At 41.2% G+C, this 20,796-nt stretch overlaps 1 protein-coding gene across 8 annotated transcripts in view; it reads right to left on the bottom strand.

The window, feature by feature from the left end:
• arhgap9 (Rho GTPase activating protein 9) overlaps positions 1-20,676 on the bottom strand; it is a 41,949-nt gene extending 21,273 nt beyond the window's left edge. For 5 of the 8 annotated variants that reach the window (XM_085777619.1, XM_085777621.1, XM_085777623.1 and 2 more), the window contains exons 1-6: positions 20,422-20,676; positions 12,807-12,888; positions 8,346-8,660; positions 7,030-7,228; positions 5,942-6,336; positions 1,243-1,497 (exon numbers count right to left, since the gene is read on the bottom strand). In XM_085777619.1, the coding sequence (XP_085633745.1) occupies positions 1,243-1,497; positions 5,942-6,336; positions 7,030-7,228; positions 8,346-8,567 (1,071 nt within the window). In that variant the 5' untranslated portion in view covers positions 8,568-8,660; positions 12,807-12,888; positions 20,422-20,676. The remainder of the gene's footprint in view (positions 1-1,242; positions 1,498-5,941; positions 6,337-7,029; positions 7,229-8,345; positions 8,661-12,806; positions 12,889-20,421) is intronic. The other 3 variants (XM_085777620.1, XM_085777625.1, XM_085777626.1) reach the window with 1 other exon arrangement.
• Between the last annotated feature and the right edge of the window lie 120 nt (positions 20,677-20,796).

Raw genomic sequence — 20,796 nt, 5'->3', positions numbered from 1 at the left:
TGAAAACATTCTTGGCGAATGCTTTCGCTTTCATCCGTCTCGCGCCGGTCCAAGAATTTCACCATGCACGCGGAGGCTCATGGGAAATGTGTGAAAACACTTTGCTTTCGAAAACTCCTCGTTGTCCCTTTAAGGTTATTGTAAAGGTGCATTATCCTGTGAAAAGCTACCCTGTTCCACTTTCCGCTTAGTCAGATGCTCTCAAAATCAAAATCCACAATTAATATCCCTTTACTGAATAAAATTCAGCACCACTCTGTGTTTGAAATTTTGGGAAATATACTTACTGGCTGCTGGGAGTTGGATATTGACCTCACTCTCATGTTTGTAAAATATAGACAGACGGTCTTAGCTCAGTCTCAGCTGACTTCAGCATGATGTAAACAGGAAAACAGCTAACTTTGCTTTGTCTAGAGGCAAAACACATTCAAGCATCATTTTACAGGTGGAATATAACATTTCTTGGAGTGGATGCCTCTCAGGGTTAGGGCTGCCTGCTCGTTTCCTGGCAACTGCTCAGATCCCCTAGCCTTCGACTTGGAAAAGAGAAAAGTGATGTATTTATACCTCTGTTTTTGTACCGATTAAACAAATGAGATGTAACATATTAATTACTGAGCTTTAGAGTTGCCTGTAGGTGAATTGTGTGCTTTGGATTGACAAAGCCAGGCTGTCTGTTTCTAGTCTTTATGCCAGGCTAAGCTATCTCTCCCCTGGCTACAGCCTCGGAATCCACAGACAGAGAGATATTAATATTCTGGTGCAGTTTTTGGAAAGAAGGTGAATAAGCACATTTACCAAAACATCTAACTATTCCTTCAACGCTATCTGTACCTATGAACGACCTTGGTCAGTTACTTTGTAATATTCAGCAACTTTCAGGCTCATGTACGAGTCTCCCCACGTGCAACAAGATTTGAGCGTCTGGCTGTGGAAACCTGTCCTGTGATCTCTGCGTGTGCAGCCCTCTATGCATCACCTCATATCTGAGTCAAGAGAAAGTATTCAAGTCAGGTTGCTTTTCCTTCAGGTCTGTTTTGGGTAAAAAGGTCATTTTTTAGTGCTGATACAATCAAACTATGTGAGCATATAAATGAGCATTGTCTTTTATTCTGCATTTTGACCCTTTTCTGTCCTTTCCTCTGAGAAAAGAAGCTTTGATCAACCTCGGAAAATGTCCACCTTTTTTGAAATGTACTGCAATTTCTGTGGAGGAGACGCAAATAGCGTTTGGTGTCGTACCTGGTTGGTGGAGTGTCCACGAGCCCTGCGAGGGGGTTTCCAGGACCTCTCCTTGGTGATGGTGTTGACGTAGTAGAATCTACCTGTAGCTGGGTCAGAGTACTGCTCCCACAGGTCCTTGACCTGCAGGGGCTGCTGACCGGGGGCAGGGTGGGGGGGCTCCGGCTGCGCTGGATGCTTCTCTGGCTGTGTGCTTTCGGTGTAAAGGGGAGAGTCTTGCCAGGACAGCTGTGACAGATAGGACTCTGTTGGGACCTTGTAGGCAGATGGAGCAAAAGGGGGGAAAAGAGATAGAAAGAGAAAGAAGGAGAGAAGTGGAGAAAGAGGCAAAAAGAGAAAGAGTAAATGCAAATACAAAGCAAAAGTGGAAGTAAGAAACATACGCATCTACCTAATATATACATATAGCTAGTGTATATACCTAAAGCAGCTGTCACCTAGTTTAAAGGTTTTTGGAAAACAATGGAGGTTTGAGAGGACTGAGCTATTACTTATTAGTTTGGTTATGTCTTTTCATGTTTTAATGGGATTTGCTCATTCAGTGTTTGTATGTGTGCATTTGACAGTTTGTGCACTACAGTAGGATCTGATTACATATGTGCAGTTACCGTATCTTTAATTAATGTTTTTGTTTTTTGTTTTTTATCCAAGGGTCTAGAGTAGCTCTTTTTATATATATTTTACAGGATAAATAAGACAGTGCTACAATGGGTGAACGTGTTCATGATTGCACAAATGAGGTACCGCAAGCACAAAATAGCAATGCCTTGAACAAAAACAATCATCTCGGTGTGAAAAGAAGAGACAGAAACCCCACAGAAACCACACAGAGAGACAAATAAATCCCACTGCTTCTAACGGCAGAGTAACCCGTCAGACTCTGGATTAAGACAGAGCTTATAGAAATGCACGTGCTCGCACAGATAGAGAGGACTAGTGCAACAGCTACAAGGGAGGAGATCTACAAATCCAATGAAATTAATTGAGAGGATGTGCATGAAAGATGATCTTTCCACGAAATATAGCTGAGACATAATTCACTAACTGATTGACTGGCTAGCTGGTTGATCCCTGTTGCATAACACATGACACAGTCTTTTCACATGACGACTGAGGGCGCATTGTGTGCGTGCTGGTTTATGGATGGATGTGTTGAGTGAGTGTCTGTCAGTCAGACATAATAATAAATCATGTGACTGTAGTTTACTCCAGAGGGCGGCACCGAGTCATCAGTGCACCTGCAGGCTTCCTGTTTCACTGTTTCCTCCTGTTCACCTTAGTGGTTACAACTGAAACCAAGAGTTTCACAACAGGGTCAAACGGGGCCATTCCTTACTACCAAAGTGTTAAAAAAAACACTGTTACATTGATAAATGATCACTTTTTTTGATTTGTCACTTTTTTGATTGGTGTGAAAATGACAGGGCACAAAAGCTCTGTTATGCACAGGCAAAATATATAACGCAGATAATATGCAAAATAATGTTTCGTCTATAAAGATGTCTGATGTAGCGGGAGGGAAATAACAGACTTTTGCATCCTGCACCACCTTTAGGAGGAATCCGAGGTATAAAATCAATATTAACTGAAATTCATTCATGATTAGTGTGGGAGTACTTTAGAGAAGCCCACAATGTACGGAGACAAAGAGTGTGCATTTTTCTGGGTGAAAAATGGCAAGTCCTGACCAGAACATGGCTGCATTAATCCTGCGTGCTAGAGAGGGAGAGAGAATGAGAGAGATGGAGAAAGATCACTGTCATTTCCACTGAGATCACAGCTATCCAGAGTCGGACGTCACTTGTGGCTGCACGGTTCAATGGAAGTCAAAACTTCTTCTGTGGACACAGTTTGAATACTCGTCTGCTGGAGTTTCCCTCAGCTGACAGCTAGATAACTCTGATTACTCTTCTCACCAGTAACGCCTTGTGTAATCCCCCCTGATGTAATACAGGGAAGCTCGGACGTCATGACAATGTGAACTTGATTGCTGCTCTAGGAGGATTATTAAGGTCAAGTAAAGACGTAAATCAAACACAATTTCTGCTGCTGTGGCTGACCTCCTTTGTCCAGTAGGATGCAAAAATGAGATTTGGATCTTTTTTTTATTATTTAATTCAAATCAGTTTCGTACAATGTGATTTGTTTCTACCTTAACATTTTTGTTTGACTATATAAAATTTAAATGTCACACTACCCAAAGATCAGCTGTTCTAGGGATTGGAAACTTGGTCTTTCACTAATTCAGGATACATCTTGTATCAGATTTGAAGAATCTCTAACCACTGCAGTTATTTAATTAATGGGAACACCACATCAGACATATATTATCATAAAGATATGAATTACTATGTAATATTTGTACATATCTTTGAAAATTCATGCTTTCCCCTGCCTCATCACAGTGGTAGTAAAAACCACCAGCTGGTTTATTAGAGTTTTGAAGTTATGACCTGTAAATCCATCAGATTAGAGATTTAGCCAATGAGAGGAGGTCAAATAAATCTGAGACCTTCCACATCAGATACACACATAGTTTAGGCTTAATTCATTTTCTGAAGAATAAGATTAAAATACCCATCCTCTTAAAAATAGAAAACGTAAAACCTGGTTAATAATAGTAGTGGTGGGTTTTATACGACTGTGTTGGATAAATCTATTTGGTGTAAGATATTTGCTAGTTCCAGATGGGCTCGGTCTAAATTCATTAAATTAAGCTTGAAACAGGATACTTGTTTTCGCTTTACTGAAAAATTATGACAATTATCACTACTTACAAAAAAATAAACGCTCCTTTGCATGTTTACTATTGGTAGGACTGAGCGTGATCAGTGTGTGAAGTAGCCTGAAGTAGTGTAAAGTATCAAACGTCTGTGTGTGCGATGTGTGCAGATCTTTGGTGACACTTCTGCTGTCAATTATTTTGTGCCAGCCAACTGTGACAGGCATCGATTTCCTTGGGTCAAAGCTTAACTTACACAGAGTTGATGTAAACACTACTTTGGCCTAATTTAAGTGAAACTCTGGTAACTGTCCACATGGTGTTCTTGTTATATTTGGGTCCATTATGATTATTGATCATTAAAACATTTCAGCAGTCAAGTCATTTTTAGAGATTTTTGAAATGCAAACCACATCAAAAATCAAAGGTAAAACATGAAATGCAGCTTTCCAGGGACTACACTGGACTAAAACAGGAGAATAACACCTAATGTACTGTCAACTGAGCCTGTGGTGTGAAACAGTCATTTGACTTGAAGATCCCCTAAACCAAAAATCTATTTTTTTTAAATTACTAACATGTCAATGTAGTGTTTGGGTTCTGCTACAAGACATTTCAGCAGTGAAGTCGCTAATGCACGCCATAACTGAGCATTTTAGATTCTGAAAAAGTTGGATTCAGTTTTTCAGCACCCAGTCCCTACTGTAGCAACCAATCCCGTAGATTTTTTTTTTGCATCTCTTTCTTGCATTTGTTGTTCACTGTGATGGCGACACTCCACTTCTACTTATACAGCTAGATGTTCAATAACAATAATACCAGTGGTTGACGTGGCCGAGAGTGTTCGAATCTTAGGGTATTTTCACACATGTTTAGTGCGCACCCTAGTGCGCACCAAATGTTAAAATGATACATTGTTTCATTTTTCAGTTAGTGCGGTTGCTTTCACACCTGCTTTTTGTCACTCGGGACCAAACTTGGAGAGCGTCATGTCTCCATGACTACCGGTTGAAATCTGGAGGCGCTGATTGATAAAACTTTCATGATGGAGACTCAAGTAGGGCCGGTTGTTAGCAGCTCTGGTCATTTATTTCTATATTGTTTGTATAACTCTTGGCAAATGATAGTTCAGATCTACTTTTCTAGTTTGGTACTTCCGACTGGTTTCCGGTTGCGTTCACCCAGCTCGGTCCCGTTAGTTTCCGGTTAAACGTTAAACACGGGCGGACCTCTGCTGCTCGGTAATGAGCTGCTCCACGGACCCAAGGGACGGAGCCGCCGACCTGTCCGGTGTCTGAGCGGACTCAGCGGACACGCACCGACGGCTGCCCCGCTGCTGGTGCTTCATTTGTGGGGACAGAGCTGCGTAGGACCGGAGCACCGGGCGGTCTCCCCGCTGCGTTAACCCGTTGTCAGCGACTACAGGAGCCCTTTTAGCTCAAACTTGTTGAGTTCGCTTGGCAGTTGGCTCGCACCAGAGTGCGGTTGCTTTCACACATTAACTAGTGCGCACCAGAGTTCAGCTGGAGCCGAACCGAGAGGAGACCACCTCCTCAGGCCGCACTAGTTTTGGTGCGCATTAGAGTGCGATGTGCTTTCACACTGACCCAAACTGGACCAAATTTAGTGCGCACCAGATTTAGTGCGCACTAACACTGCAGGTGTAAAAGCACCCTTAGTCCAAGTTTTGATATTCCCTCCCCCCTGCCCCCGCTGACGCGTACTGCCGTTACCGAGCAACCCGGTAGGTGGGCGCAAGTACTCATGAATATTCATATAACCTGGATTTTTCAATGAGGGAGAAATAGTAGACGTGTTTTTAGCCGCTTTGAGAGTTTTTTTAAACAACTTTTTTGTGGAAAAACCATTTTAATCAAAAAATAGTCATAGCAGAGCATTTTTTTTACAAATTTTAAAATGCCTCTTTAGGGGGACTTTAAGTTGTGTGTAAGGTGTGTAGGTCTCGCCTCCCCTTACCTGAAGGTGGTTCTTCTTCCCCGCAGACCCCACCATGTCCCACTGACTGCAGGACTTCTTGGCCATCCTGTGGTTGACGCGGCCGCTGAAGCCGCCGCCCACCTCATCGTACGGGTTCTCTGTGACGTTTTCAGGCAGGTTGCTGGAGCTCTGGCTCCGTGTGATCATGGGGACCACCCTGGGGTTTGATGGTGCTGTCTGGGTCGCGCAGGCTGCCGGGGATCCAGGTACCATGAGGTGGCCTGATGGGGAGGTGGGGGGGTTAGGGGTGAAGGTGAATCCAGAAAGAGGCAGGGTGGGGATGCGCCTACCACCTGCGCCGCTGTTGTTGTCCAGCCCCTGCAAGGCACTGAGGGAGTTGAGGTTTTCCATGGAGCGGTAGATGGGTTTGTTCACTGTGAGAGGAGGATTACAGAAATACATTAGTTATCATTTCATTTTATTTCCTTTCTATACTGTTTCCTTTCTATACTCAAGACAGCTTTGTGGTTCTTTGTCATGTTTTCCTATCTAACACCTACCTGCCAATGGGACAAGAGATGGAAATTAGCCATACATTATAAATGTCCATTAATATCATGTAGGGATGTCACGATTAATGATCACGGTATTACGATTATGACGATTATTATGCAATAATCAATTTCTTTTAAACACTATGAATGTGGAAAATCAAATATAGCCAAAATATACTTACATAAGTGATTGTTTACACAAAATATTCTAAATATGTATTAATATAGGACCAATTATTAATCCCCAATGGGAAATGTTTCAAATCTATACCAAATGTTAAAGTTTATTTTAATCTTCTTTTTTTAAAATGACAAATAACACGCTTACATTTAAATTCCTACCAATTCAGTGTTATGTACGAGGTAGGTATGTATACGTACATGCAAATTTTTCTTTTTTGGAAAGTGACGGTACTTAGGAATCTTTACGATTAATTAATTGCAGCGTCTAATACAACAATTAATTGCGAAAACAAGTAATCATGACATCCCTATTAATATGTACTGTCCCATTTCTTAAATAAATTGACAGGCTACACCAGATGTCTTCTCTCCCTTCCTGTCACACGTTACCTTGATGCTGTTCGTTAGTCTCTGTTGGGCTGGGAGTGGGAGTGAGCGACACCCTTGGCAGTATCCTGAGGTTGGTGTTGAGCGAGGCAGACATAACCAGGCGCTGTGGCGATGGAATGGGTGCAATAGGCACCTCTGTCACATACGTAGCAGGTACATACAACGGCTTTGTTTTACTGGCTGCCCCGATTCTCCGCACCTGTCAAAGAACAAACAGATGTCCAAACGCTTTTGCTATTTTCTCCCTCATAAACCCACTTAATTCAACCAGGCGGCAATGTGGAAATGTGGAACACTGCAGTTCCTGTGACTCTGACAGAGGCAAACCCACAACTTCTCTTTTGAGAGACAAAGTCAATATTTGGTTCCCACACAACTTTATGGGCTCTAGTGTCACTTCTTCTAGTGGGTTTCTTTGAGGCTTTTTGATGATATAGCATGAGATGATGGAATTAGGTCACACATGATATCAAGTTTGCCATGCTGTTAATGCCAAACTAACTGATAACTGAACTCTACATTTATATTAACAGTGGAGTTCAGCATCAGTGTGACCACCCACTTTGATTCATACACAGTATGTAGGCCCCTGTAGAGCCAAACACAAATACAACATATCCACAGTAGATTATCATCTAGTTATTTTTATAGTTTCTCAATTTTAATTCTGGTATAAAATCAAATGCATAACAGAATAGTTCATTCATATTATCCACCCCTATTTGGATATTTGGGTTACAAGTTTCCCAGATTGTTAAACTGACAGCCGCCTGTGGTTCCAACCTGAATATCTGACCTGACTGAGTAAGAAAAACAATGAACAACTGATTGATTCTTCAAACATGTATTTCCTCTGTAGCCACAGCCCGATTTAGCGATGTGCCACTGACCCACATTGTTGTCCTAAAACTACCAAATCCAGCCAAAAGAGTTTACACAGTGACAGGTTCTTCCATCACAGTGAACCTTTCACATACACCACAGTACTTTTTGCCAAAAAGCCACAATGCTTGTGTGTTTTGTTAAATTACTTTGTTTTCATTTTTGAAAACTGTACATGTTCAACCAGTAGTTGAGGAAGCAGTGGGCCTGAGGCTGAGCCACAAGCAGCTTGTGGAGGTCAGACAGTCAGATGGACTGCTGCACTTCTCTCTACATCTTTTGTTGACAGTAAACATACAGAGTATTATGAGTCTAATCCTTGAATCCAAACATTCCTTCAGGAAGCAACAGGACATTGCAAACGCTACAAACATGTTTTTTTCTAACAATTTACTGACATGATGAGAGAAATATCAGTTGGACTGTTTTCTCACCTGCCACCAGTCAGTATTGGTCTTCTTCAGGAGAATAAACCGCTCCCCTTCTCTTATGCAGACCTGGCGTCCATCGGCACCACGGTAGTTGTAGTCATACTGGGCCTCCAGGACCACCGTCCCGCTGGGGACGCCACACACTGTCATCCCCCTGGTGGTCACCGCTGGCGCTGCAGCGGTCTGCTGATGCCCCACAGAGCGTCGCCAAGTCCCAGACAGCATGGCTCAGCACACAGTCCTGTTCAGCAGGCTTTGCTGGGAGTGTGCTGAGGTGTGATACTGGAGGTGAGACTGGAGCCAGTCCAGTGCCATGCTCTGAAATGATCACAGAGGAAAAATGGAGAGAGATACAGAGAGAGAGGGGGAGGGAGAAAGAGAGAGAGAGAGATTACTGAAGCTGTCAGAGAACAATGAAAAAGTGTCACCTGGCTCTGTACAGGTTCAAAGGAAGAGAACATGGATCCTTTCAGTGCTAAAAATGGAAGTCTGGGTTAATCTGGGGGAAATCACTGACCTGTGCAGTAACATTAGAACATTTTTCTCTGTAACTATTTCTTCATAAAATCTCCTTCTCAAGCAAATGTGTCAAACATGCAATGGTTCCTCTTCTGTGAGAATTTTTCTGTTTTACATAATTGAAAACTGTCTGCATTTGGGTTGGGTTTGGATTGTTGATATTGTAGATAAGACAAGGCATTTGAAGATGTCACATTGGGACAATAAACACAACCATTTAAGGAATAGTGATATATAAAAAAAATATCACTCCATAGGTTTATTCAATGGAGAGGCAGCAGGTAGCTGCTTAGATTATCTTACCCAAAAGGGTTATGTAGTCATATAGTGGGGAAAATAAGCTGATTTTGTAAATTTGCTCCTCCACAAAGAAATGGACGGTCTAGAGTTTTTATGGTAAGTTTATTTTCACAGAAAAAGACAGACAATCAACCAAAAAATCCAGAAATAATATCATCATATAAATGTTATAAATTAAATTGACTACAAGGAGTTTCGGAAAGCAAAGTGTTTTCACACTACACCGGACCAGACGGACGGTGCAAGACGGACAAAAGGAAAGCATTTGCCAAGAATGTTTTCATTAATCAAGAATGAAAGTGGGAGGTTTGAAGACGATCAGATACCACTGGGCAGCGTCCGCGAAACAGAGACTCAGAAATGCTGGGCGAGTCAACCACTAACTTATTATCAAAATAACCTTAAAGACAAAACGATATTATATTTATCGAAAATGGACCCATTAACAAGTGTGGGTAATGTAGATTCATCCACATTAATATGAGACTCATAACCAAAAGCAAACTTCTTGGGGTCTCTTTAATTTACATTTGATCAAGTGAAATAAGGGCAAAAACATTTTTACTTGCATATAGATAACACTTCCAGTTTTAATGGATATGAGGACATGAAGGTTCACCACTTCTCCATTGTCGTCTGACTGTGGTAGTATACTCTGAGACACGTGTGAGTAAATAACTCATGTGTTTGGAGGATGTAAGGGGAGCAGTATACCAAAAATAGCATCCGTCTCCGTCTCTCCACCTGAGCCAGCATCCCCGAGCTAAACCCCTGCTCTACCCGGCCAAGACCCGCTTACGTAAGAGAGCATCTAACTTAACTGCCAGACACATAGCAATCCAGCCTCACACTGAACATGGACCCAACCAGCCCCACATACACACTCCTGCACATACACACAAAGCAGTACATTCAGAATAAGGAGCATCCCTAGGCACCTAGCAACAGTGCATCAGTGACACTCAAGCCCAACCCATCTCAGACCGGGTGATAAGAGGAGAGGTGGCAAACAGGAGAGATCCCATGGAATTCAAATGAAAACCCATGTCATCACTGAGGACGGGGATCAAGGGAGGCAGAGAGGAATTAGACACTGTAGATGGACAGGATGGAAGGAGAGAATCTGGATGCCTGGGGCGTACCGAGCGCTGCAATAAGAGCACGTAGCTAGCAATAGATAAGAAATTAAGAAAAATAGAGAGCCGGAGCAGTAGAGGAGTGGATGAAGCAGGATGAAGCTGTGAGCCATGTGAAGCCAATGGAGGGGAGGGGTGGGTTAGCTGGCAGAACCTTGATAATCCCACTGTTATTAACGCACAGGAATGAATCTGTGACCCCCGCGGCCGGGGAGAATTACAGCGAAACCCCTCTCCACCAGCATATGGACAGAAGAATTACAGTGTTTACCCACATTTACTAACAGTGGCCGCTGTAAATGTCCTGAATTGAACAGGATAGCATTTTATTTCTTACACATTCAACTTTTCATTTGTAAGCAGACAAATGTGCTGCGTTTTTGTTTTTTTTCAAGTTACATAATCTGGCTTTAAGGCCAATATATGAGACATCTGAGTTGTTTTCCTAATTGGCAAGCGAGTCTGATGAAACATGCGTTGCCAGCTTACACTTGCAGAAAATGTTTAAAGGCCCCGGTAATCCATGGTGCATGCACAATGATCATTTCACTTCATCTGAATGATGAGAGCTCTCCACAGGAATACATGAAAAAATCTGTGCAGGTGTGCAAAGCCTTTAGATAGACATCAAGAAGTTGTTGTTTTTTTTAGTTCTTTTATATAGCATAATTAACATTTTAGTTTAAAAAATCTTCACTATTTTAACTAGATCTTTACAAAATAAATTCACTGTGACAGCAGCATTAACCTGTCACAGGATGCATTATATCTACTATATCTGCCTTTGTAGTACTGTTCTGTACTTTATTCATGCCTGTTTTTCCTGTTGATGACAACAGAGGATGTGCCGAGACACATTTCAAGTGAGTCTAACAATAAAACGTAAATTGATATGATCTTATCTCATCTGAAATAAATAGCAAGGGAAATTTATTTGAAGAACATTAGAAACAAGAATGAGCTGACGTAGTATTATGTTTATCTTGGTGATGCAAAAAAGACACATGTAAGAACGGCAGTTAGGAGGGACAGAGGTAAAAGTCAGAGATACAGTATAAGCAAGCAAACAGGAAACTGCATAGACACATGAACGTTCAACCACAGTTTGGGTCATATCCTCTCCATCTTGCCATTTGTTTTTCTGCCATGAGACAGCTTGAGCAGTTTAGTTACAGCCTGTAACAGCTAAGAGCCAGTGAAATCTGTTTTTGCTGCATGCGCCAGCATTTAAAACACACCATGAGTTGCTCTGCCCACCTATGTGACTACAGCAACTCTCTGAGTGGCATTATTTTTTACAAACTAAGCCTGAGCCTTGAAGCAGATAGTTAGTTGTTTTTGTTTTTTTTAACACAACTTGCCATGAGTTTCAAAAAAGGCCTAAAACGACACAACAACCTGACCAAGTTTTCTATTAGGAGTTCTTCTCCCTGCAAAGACAGGAAGAGCTCTTCTGATAATGCTGAACACCTGTTTGTCTTTTCCTGTCTCTGTTTTTTTGCTCAGAGCAAATGGCAGAATAAAAAAAAAAAAGCGAATTAAAATAATGAAACCCCACTGCTCTGGGGCTTCATCCAATTAAACATTTGTAGGGCACATACAGAAACTTCACTCATCAGCACAGGCACAACATTCCTTCATAGACACAAGAGGCTTAATCATGTCATATATGCAAACTAGGCTGCTACAGCAGGGTTAAAGTCCCTGCTTATATTATTCATAATTTGGACAGTTGAGTGATATTCCGAAATGGCAGCAGTTCAGAGAGGCTAAGAGGCAGAAAAAGTCAGATATTGCAACAGATTTTAATGATAATACTTGTATCTGACATATAGCAGCAACCAACCATTTGTAATTCACACAAATGCTTGAACAAATACTGGAAAAGTCTGACGAGAGTTGGCAAAACCTGCATTCATCAACAGCGAAAGAACAGAACAAATCTTAATGAATGTATTTATAATCTTGAACACATAATAAAAAAAAAGAGGCCAGGCCGTGTTTGCATTTGCAGGTCAGATGGCGGCAGAGAGGGCATGAGCGTCATAGACCCAAACACACACAGAGGTCCATATGGTGTCAGAGACAGACACGGGCACCCTGTCAGGCTGCTGAGAGCCACTGATGGTTTGTGCCAGAGGCTGAGGGCTTATGGCGCGCTATCAACAACACGAATGGAAAATATACGAAGGAAATGCACCCACACACTAAAAGAGTTGAGAAAATAATGAGAAGTGAAAATGAATAAAATGAGCACAAACTTTCAAACAGCTCGGAGTGAGGGTTACATGTGATTTATTTTGCCTGTCTGTCTTTGCTTGAGTGCTTTCACTCCAACTCAGACTGTGCGTGCGTGGGTGTGTGGGTGTGTGTGTGTGTGTGTGTGTGTGTGTGTGTGTGTGTGTCAGTCCAAGCTGAAGGAATGGAGAGGATGGAATGTGTGCATGCATGCGAGAGAGACATGGACAGAGAGAGAGAGAGAGAGAGAGAGAAAACAAGAGCAACTCACCATGGTCCTGAAGTGAGAGAGCGTGTCTGCGTCAACAAGGTCACCAGCTCACTCTACAGTCAGATCCATGCATGCGATAAGCCTTAAACACACACACATACAGACATACACACACACACACAACATCAAGATGAGAAAACTATCTGAGTTTGTTTGAACAACTGATCTGAAGCCTGAATGGTGGAAGCACTGCTGTCTTGTCCGCACAGAGGGGTCGTGACAAAAGGTGTGGCAGAAAAAGCAGTGAAGTGGACACAAGGCGGGAGCTCCCTCCCACAGAAACAACCACACACAATCTCTCTCTCTCTCTGTCTCTCATACACACCCTGACACAGACATACACACATAGTAAGTTAATCCTATGCTCCACATGATCTTGCCTCTACTCAATGAACCCCTGCTGACCCTCATTTAGCCAGCATTTTGTCTAAGAGATAAAAAACACAGGGTGGGACAGAGATGGGGCCGAGCGAGTGTCAGCTAGCTGTCGACCCCGTCTGTGTAAATAAAGCTATATTTGCACTTGAGGAAGAGGAACACACAGGGCAGCAGCCAGGATGATTGATCGGGCTATTGATCCATGAACAGAGCTGATGGCTGGTCGACAGCGCCACTGGACATCAGAGATCCACCACTGGGCAGTTAGAAAATCCACCGCTTTGCAGTGGAGCAGAGGACATTATGCTTATCCAAATCATCTTAGGATGCTATACCATCGGCATTTTACATTTACAGTCAAATCAACTATCCTGAAAGACCACTGGATTAAATACTTTAGGGATTATAGGCCCTCCTGGTGGTTTTGCACGTTTTAGTAAACAATTTCCAAAGCATACATCAATTTTGAGCTTAAGTTCATGCATTTCAGCTCTAATCTGTTAGTTATATTTTATGTAATACTGTGGTTTTGGATAAGAATTTGAAGAATTCTTAAAATTTCAACGTCGCTGTTTGTCATAGAATGTACGAGTTTTCATATGTTTTACAAGTTAAACCGCTGTGTCTCCTACTTCACTGAGAAGCAGTGTGCAAAAGGTTTCAGACTGAAGGTGAGCACATTTCCCTTCTTAGCAGAGACGTGTGAAACAATCACCCAAAACATGTGGCATGATCACATGATGCCTAAGTTGCATGTAGCTTTATTTGTTGTGAAGTCTGAGGCAGGTGCGCTTCTAGTGTAAGTTTATGGTCTAAGGCGTGTATGCAAAACACCTGAAGATAATGTTATCACAACACCTTTGAATGCACTTTAAGGCGTTAGAGGGAAAGAATGCAAATTACTACGTCATGCACTATATGGCTGGGAAATAAAATGAGCAGATAATGTGTTGGGAGCATTTCTGCGGGGAAAGATATATGACTGGCATCCAGAGCAAACTGAGATAAAGCTGGGAACCAATGTCCCCACGGCTGCTTCGTCATCGCAGATGTCATAACTGCTCCAAATAGCTCGACTTCAGGTGGAAATACTGCCTCAGTTCTGAGACAAGCCACCAAATGACAAACGTAGCTCCCACAGAGTGCTGCTGATCAGGGGCCCATCAAACTTCAGCACGCAGCAGGACGAGAGTGGAGTGAAGGGTGTTGGTGAAAAGTTTGGTGTCATATCATATCCATATTCATTCCATATGTTTGAAGTTCGAAAGAGGGTGGCTTTAATAATCATGGCTACATGGTCTTCAAAGAGAGATGAGACATGGGGAAGAGGAGTATAGAGTGAATGAGGAACTTCAAAGGGTTTCTGCGTGTACTCCCACATCCGTATACACATAGCAAACACACACACACGCACACACACATACACACGTAGACCTTACTGTATTTACATATGTATGTCTATTACCAAAGGGTTCACATGTAAATGAGAGCAGAGAACAAGTTTCTCCACATGATACATGCTGTTCAGTAACTTTTAGCGCCACAGAAAAAAAAAAAAAGTTTAAAAAAAAGACATTATGTTATCAGGCCAGCTGTTCAAACAGCCATCCCAGCCAAACAACTACTCATATCGATGTTCTTCAGTGTGACGTGAGCCATGCTGCCAGTGCATGGTCTCCATGTGCAAACAAGCATCCTGGTTTGTCTGCTCAACTGGCTGTTTGAGTCCTAACTTGTAGTCAAGTAAGGCTGTATGAGATTACATCATACAATCATACATTATGGATAAAAGGGGTTGTAACACAGCAGTATATTTCTGGAATGAGCGCAGAAGTGCCTTGAAATTTTCCTAAAATCAATGCTAATCCAAACAGTATGGAACCAAACTTAAACCGAACTTTACCTGAAACAAGTGAGAAAACCACACAATACAGGTAGGTCGTATTGCAACGTGCTGGTGTTGCCTCCTGGATCTTTTGTTTATAACGTCATCTTGACTGTGATTGTTTTTTACACTTTTGTACAGTCATGGTCACAAACTCTCTCCACCTTCCTGAACATTTGAGTCTAATTCATCTGAAAAAAAGCGACAAAACGCACAATAAACAACCTTTAAGTTGAATTTCACTGACTGATATATTATGAATACTGTTTTCAATTTGTCAGGAATGATAATAGTGTTATCCTTTGGCCAGCAAAAACCTGATATTGTGACAGGCCTATCCAAGACATTTACCATTTACTGTAATAAGTTAAACAATTAGCAGTCAAACATTTTGACATGCACTTAAAGTCAAGTCAGATTTTAAATAATACCCCAAAGTGACATCTTTTTCTTCAAAGGGTTTACAATTTTGTCCAACATTAGACACTGAATTCAAACAAAAAATAACTATTTAGATTAACTAATTCATCAGTTTACACCTTCATTCTGAAATGAGTCCACCCTCAGCCTGATGAGCAGTTCTACTGAGGACAGCCATATGAAAGAGCACTCACTTTGTCTGCGTATGTACAGTTATAACTACTAGCGCTGATGTCTCTCTCTCCATATGAGACACATGCCTCAAGCCAAAACAGCCTTTCATCCTCCCAAAGCCATGCATTATTGATGATTAGACCAGAGAGAGACACTGAAACACACACTGCGTTTCCCAGTGTGACGGCTGGCTGCCTTGGCGCGTGAATGTATGTCTGTGTGTGTGTGTGTGTGTGTGTGTGTGTGTGTGTGTGTGTGTGTGTGTGTGTGTGTGTGTGTGTGTGTTTAAGAGAGAGAGAGCAAGAGAGACAAAGAAAGAGAGAGAGAGGGAGAGACCAAACAGGTGGGCTGGAGTCTCTCAGTGATTAGCTGTGTAAATTGTCAGTGAGCCAATCAAAAAGCAGATGATGACATAAAGCAGCCATTGGCTCATTCTTTCTACTATCATCATGACAACAACCTCTGTGACCAACTACCATCTCCAGTGTCTCCAGTATGTGTGGTGTTTCTTTTTTGCTTCTTGTTGCATATAACAACATTTCATATGTGTGATGCCATCATTTCAAGTATTTGCTGACGCAATACTTGTGTTTACAATGAACCCTGCAGCCTGCATCGACACATAGAAAACTTCTCCAGAGCGCTCATGTAGAATATTCAAGTTCTCACTTCCCTTATTTGAATATAAACAACAACCAGACAGACCAATGTTGGGCAAAGTAGTGCAGGATCGCTCCAGGGGCATTTTAAATGCTTGAGAGAATTAATTCAAGCATCACATTTTTTAATTAGCTTATGCATTTTATAGAAAGAAAATGTAAAATGGAAAGCATACTTCCAGCTCACTTTTAGTTCAAGAATAATGTGCTTATTTTACTAAGAGAAATAAGCTGATGACGAAAGTTTCTTGTATCAATAAGCAGCTTTTCTTATCATGTATCTCACCTTTTGATTTTACTTTTATTTATAATATAGAGGCCTTTAACTGTCAGGTTGGTATACTTTCCCTGTGCCTCTCTGGGTGCCACTATTTGGTGACTCCAAAGTGCCCATAGGTGTGAATGTGAATGACAGTGTGATTGACTCTTTATAAAGTGGTAGGAAGACTGTCCACCAGTGCAGGCTGTATAGTATGTCCAATGTCAGCTGGCACCCATGCGACCCCAAGTATTATACTTAATGGATTGATGGATTGGAAACCAATGAATTCACTTTGAATTAATTTAAAATGTGAATATAGCATAAAATTATTATAACAGTTTCCCAGGGCCCAATGTGATGTTTTATGTGATGAACACTCCAAAGTTGGCAACAACACAAATCACAGACTATCAGCCACTGTGCTCATTGGAGAAGTAATTATCTCTTAATCAGGATGAGCCATGATTGTCTTAGACGATGTTGTAGCACTGTAGAGTTAACAAAGCCCATTGATTTATTTCCTTCTGACTAATGACTGCCCATATGTATATATGGTTTCCACAATATAGACATTGCAATGCATTGAGTCAAACAGAATAACATGAGCTACAATTAGAGCTACAATAATTGAAATAAACAATAATTGTGTTTTATTGACGTGGATGTTATGTTTCACTAATGTTATTGTTGATGGTATTATTAATAAGTAACAAGTAATGAAAAAAACAAATACATTAAGGTATTGGTTCCTATGCTTACTGTTTGGATAAAATAAAGCACTGCACAAAAGTCAAGAATTATCTTTTAGAGAATAAAAAAAAGAAATCCCTTCACAGTGTGACTGGGCTGGTGGGTTGTTGCTGAGCCTGTGGGAATGTGCAGTACATTGATGTTTCTAATGAAGAGTGCTGAGCTCCATTGATCCACCAGGGATGAGAGTGAGCTGTCAAAAGCTATCAGGGAAGTCAAAGACCCACTTTCAGCCCTGCACAGCTGAAATGAGCATGATACTGTTGGGGCACAAGAAGAGTATAGCTAAACCTCTGAAGGCAAACGCTACAGAGAAGAGGCACACATACACACACAGCTTTGATGCCTTCAGAGGGTTAACAGGGTTATTTGTTCAATACATTAGACAAATAACAATACAGGATGAGAACATGTCAAAGATTATAGGTTTTTGTTTGGCAATTGTTCTTCTATGAAAAATCACTTTCCGCCAATTTTTCCTCAAAATCACTTGATACATGTAGGCTACAGGTACAGGGGCTGAAACTAAGCATTACTTTCTTAATCAATATGCATTATTTGTTTAATTATATCAAAAACATGCTTATTGCATAGTAGGTACAAAGAAACTCTCTATAGGCAACAGTCATGTGTTCAATTTGACCATGAACACACTTTAATTGTTTTTAATTGTTTTGATTTCTAATCAAATTTTGTATTTTTAAAACATGAGTGTGTGAAACATGCACAGCATGCCTGGTTATTTAGGGTGATTGGTTTTTAGAGCACTTTAATGATAATGTGATCTATAGTGCTGCACCTATGCCTAATACAACCTCGTGAAAGCATAAATCACAGAAAGTAAATGCAGGATTAAACTGGATTAAAACACAACAGCACAGATGTGAATGTGCGAACTACTATACCGCAGTTGAGATATAGGAAGCTGCTCTGATACAGACACTAGATAGAGCAAAGAAAGGGAAATGAGACCTGCCTTTCAGAGTTCAGCCACATAGCACTGTCTTTCAGCTTAATGACCTGTTAAAAAACAAAGTGAACTGATGCTGGACCGCTTATTGTGTCTGCAATAAAGATTAATAAATAATAAATAAAACTGATACTTCACATAATAAGCCATGAGAATGTGCTAGGCTAAATGTCTTCTGTAGAAAGTACAGAGTCATAAAAATCCATATTTAGACATGATTATACAAAATTAGGCGTAAAGGAAGCTCATATTTAGAGTCTTTGTGTTAGCTAATGGGAGCATTGAGACTGCAACATGCTATAATTCCTCTATAATGTTGGAGCCACGCTTTGCCCTTGAAAGTATGTCATGTAAAATCACATGACCAGCTCTGGGTCATGAGAAGTTTTTGAAACACAGGTTAAGAAAGTTCAGAAACCTTGCTCTAAGGAGACCCGATTTAATGGCCAGACAGTTTGGCAAAAAAACAAATATCCCTCTGTCAGATGTGAGAGTGGGATTGTTTTGAAGGGCTGAATGTCACAGCTGACTAAGTGACATGTTGTGGCTTTCACGTGGTTGGTATGGTGCAAAACAAATAAGTAAGATGAGGTTTTACCTGCATGTTGTCATCGGCTACTGTGCGTTTTTGCACAACTGACAACATACAGTAAAAGCAGACACACACATTTCACACTGTGTGAAGAAAAAGCGTTAGACAGACTTGCAGGGACACCATAATGTAAAATGCTTAAGTTTCTCAATCTCACTGTCACACTGCATCCACAACAGCAATCTGTGGAGCACACTAGTAATTACAGCAAACTTGTAACCCTCCTGCTAATACTGCACATGGTACAGGGCACATTTAATCAGCAAACTTGCAACTGGAGAATAATCTTTCAAGCCTGTGTCGTCACAGGCTGGTGAAAATGGGAGCAAATCTCTTGCTTTGCATGGACTTAAGACAGATTATGAAAAAGCAAAAATGCTATGCGTCAGTCAAACTGTTTCCATGACACCCTGTGGTTAACCCATCCATATGCATTCTGTGAAGCAGGTCAGGACTAACTCGCTTGCAGAAGCATGCAAATATTTCCGTACGCGAAGAGGTCTGCAAAAGCGCTGAGATTAGCAATTCTTATCATTGTGACATTCGTAGAGCTCAAATATGAGGTCATGGCATCAGCATCATTGAAGAGATGATGTATATCTATCAGTAAGGTGTATGTGAGCTAAATTACACAGTACAGGAGCAATTCTGAAAAAGACGTCATTGCATGTTAACCAGAATACATGGTTGAACAGTTTAACAGGAAACTCTACACTGTAGACAGTAGGCCGACTCCTCCACAGGAAATGGTTGTAGGTTAAAGTGTTTTACACGCACGAGGGTCTAAAAGGTGGTCCTTAGTGGCTTTTTTGCAGTGCCCTATCTGAGTTTAGGCTAAGTGGTTTTACCAGATCGAGCTACATGTGGTTTGACACATTAGGGTGTGGAAAAATGTGCTTGTTTTGGAAATGTTGATCTTGCTATTTCGGTAACTATATGAGCTGGTAAACCTTTCTGTAGCATAAACAAAGGCTTTATAGTAGAATGGGGCACCAACATATAGATGTAATGCAATTTTATACACTGAAATGAGGTTTAAAACAGCTTTAAAACTCATTGGGCATTTTTCCAAATAATGCAAAAACAACCCATGATAGTGCAGGATTGGAATTATGAAGCAAAAGTCATGAGATATTTGTGATAATCTTATTGCCACTGATAAATTGCTTCTGTTATAACTCTGGATGAGTTATATTCACTAGTCTGAATGAGAATAGTTTGAAAACAAACATTGAGCCAAATGTAGCAGGTAATAAATTAGAGTGGTCTAACAACTTTAAGAGCATTTAAGTTGATCTAGCCCGTCTTTCACCCTAGGATACTTATCTTATTGGTTTGCATTAATTTGCATTAATAAAACAGTAGATTCAAATACCGATAATGAGCATCACAGAAGCACTTTTACCTTGCATAAACATTTTCCTGAATCCTCCATACTATTGTTTTTGCAGTAGCCTACATAAATTGTGTGACGGGTCAAATCAGCAGAAATCCTATATAATTGAATTGCCACAGCATCACTCACCGTGCAGCGACGAGATGACAGCTCAGTTGTGTTTTTGGAGTGAACTGCAGACACAGCAGGAGTTGCGTCTTGGGTAGTTTGCTGCGCTTTTTTCTTGGGAGGGATGACAATGTTGAAAAACTTCACATAATTAACGCAGTAGAAAGCACAGAGGGGATCTCTGCCGTGCACTTTCGTAAATTAGCAGTCATACATTGGCTTTAACTTGCTCGATACAGTCCATTCCTGAACAACCTCCGGGCTCTTTAAGCGGATAAAAATATAGCTTGCGCTGAGTGGGTTTGGTGGTTAGGGATTGGCTACAATATGATTTAGCATGGGACCAATCAGAAGAGGCGGCGCTGCGGTGCGCGCGTTTAATAACACCACGCCGCC

The sequence above is a fragment of the Trachurus japonicus genome, chromosome 5 (assembly GCF_045865225.1).
Source record: "Trachurus japonicus isolate A0001 chromosome 5, Traja_1.0".
Classification (NCBI taxonomy): domain Eukaryota; kingdom Metazoa; phylum Chordata; class Actinopteri; order Carangiformes; family Carangidae; genus Trachurus; species Trachurus japonicus.
This window is presented reverse-complemented; position numbering and strand designations above follow the sequence as displayed.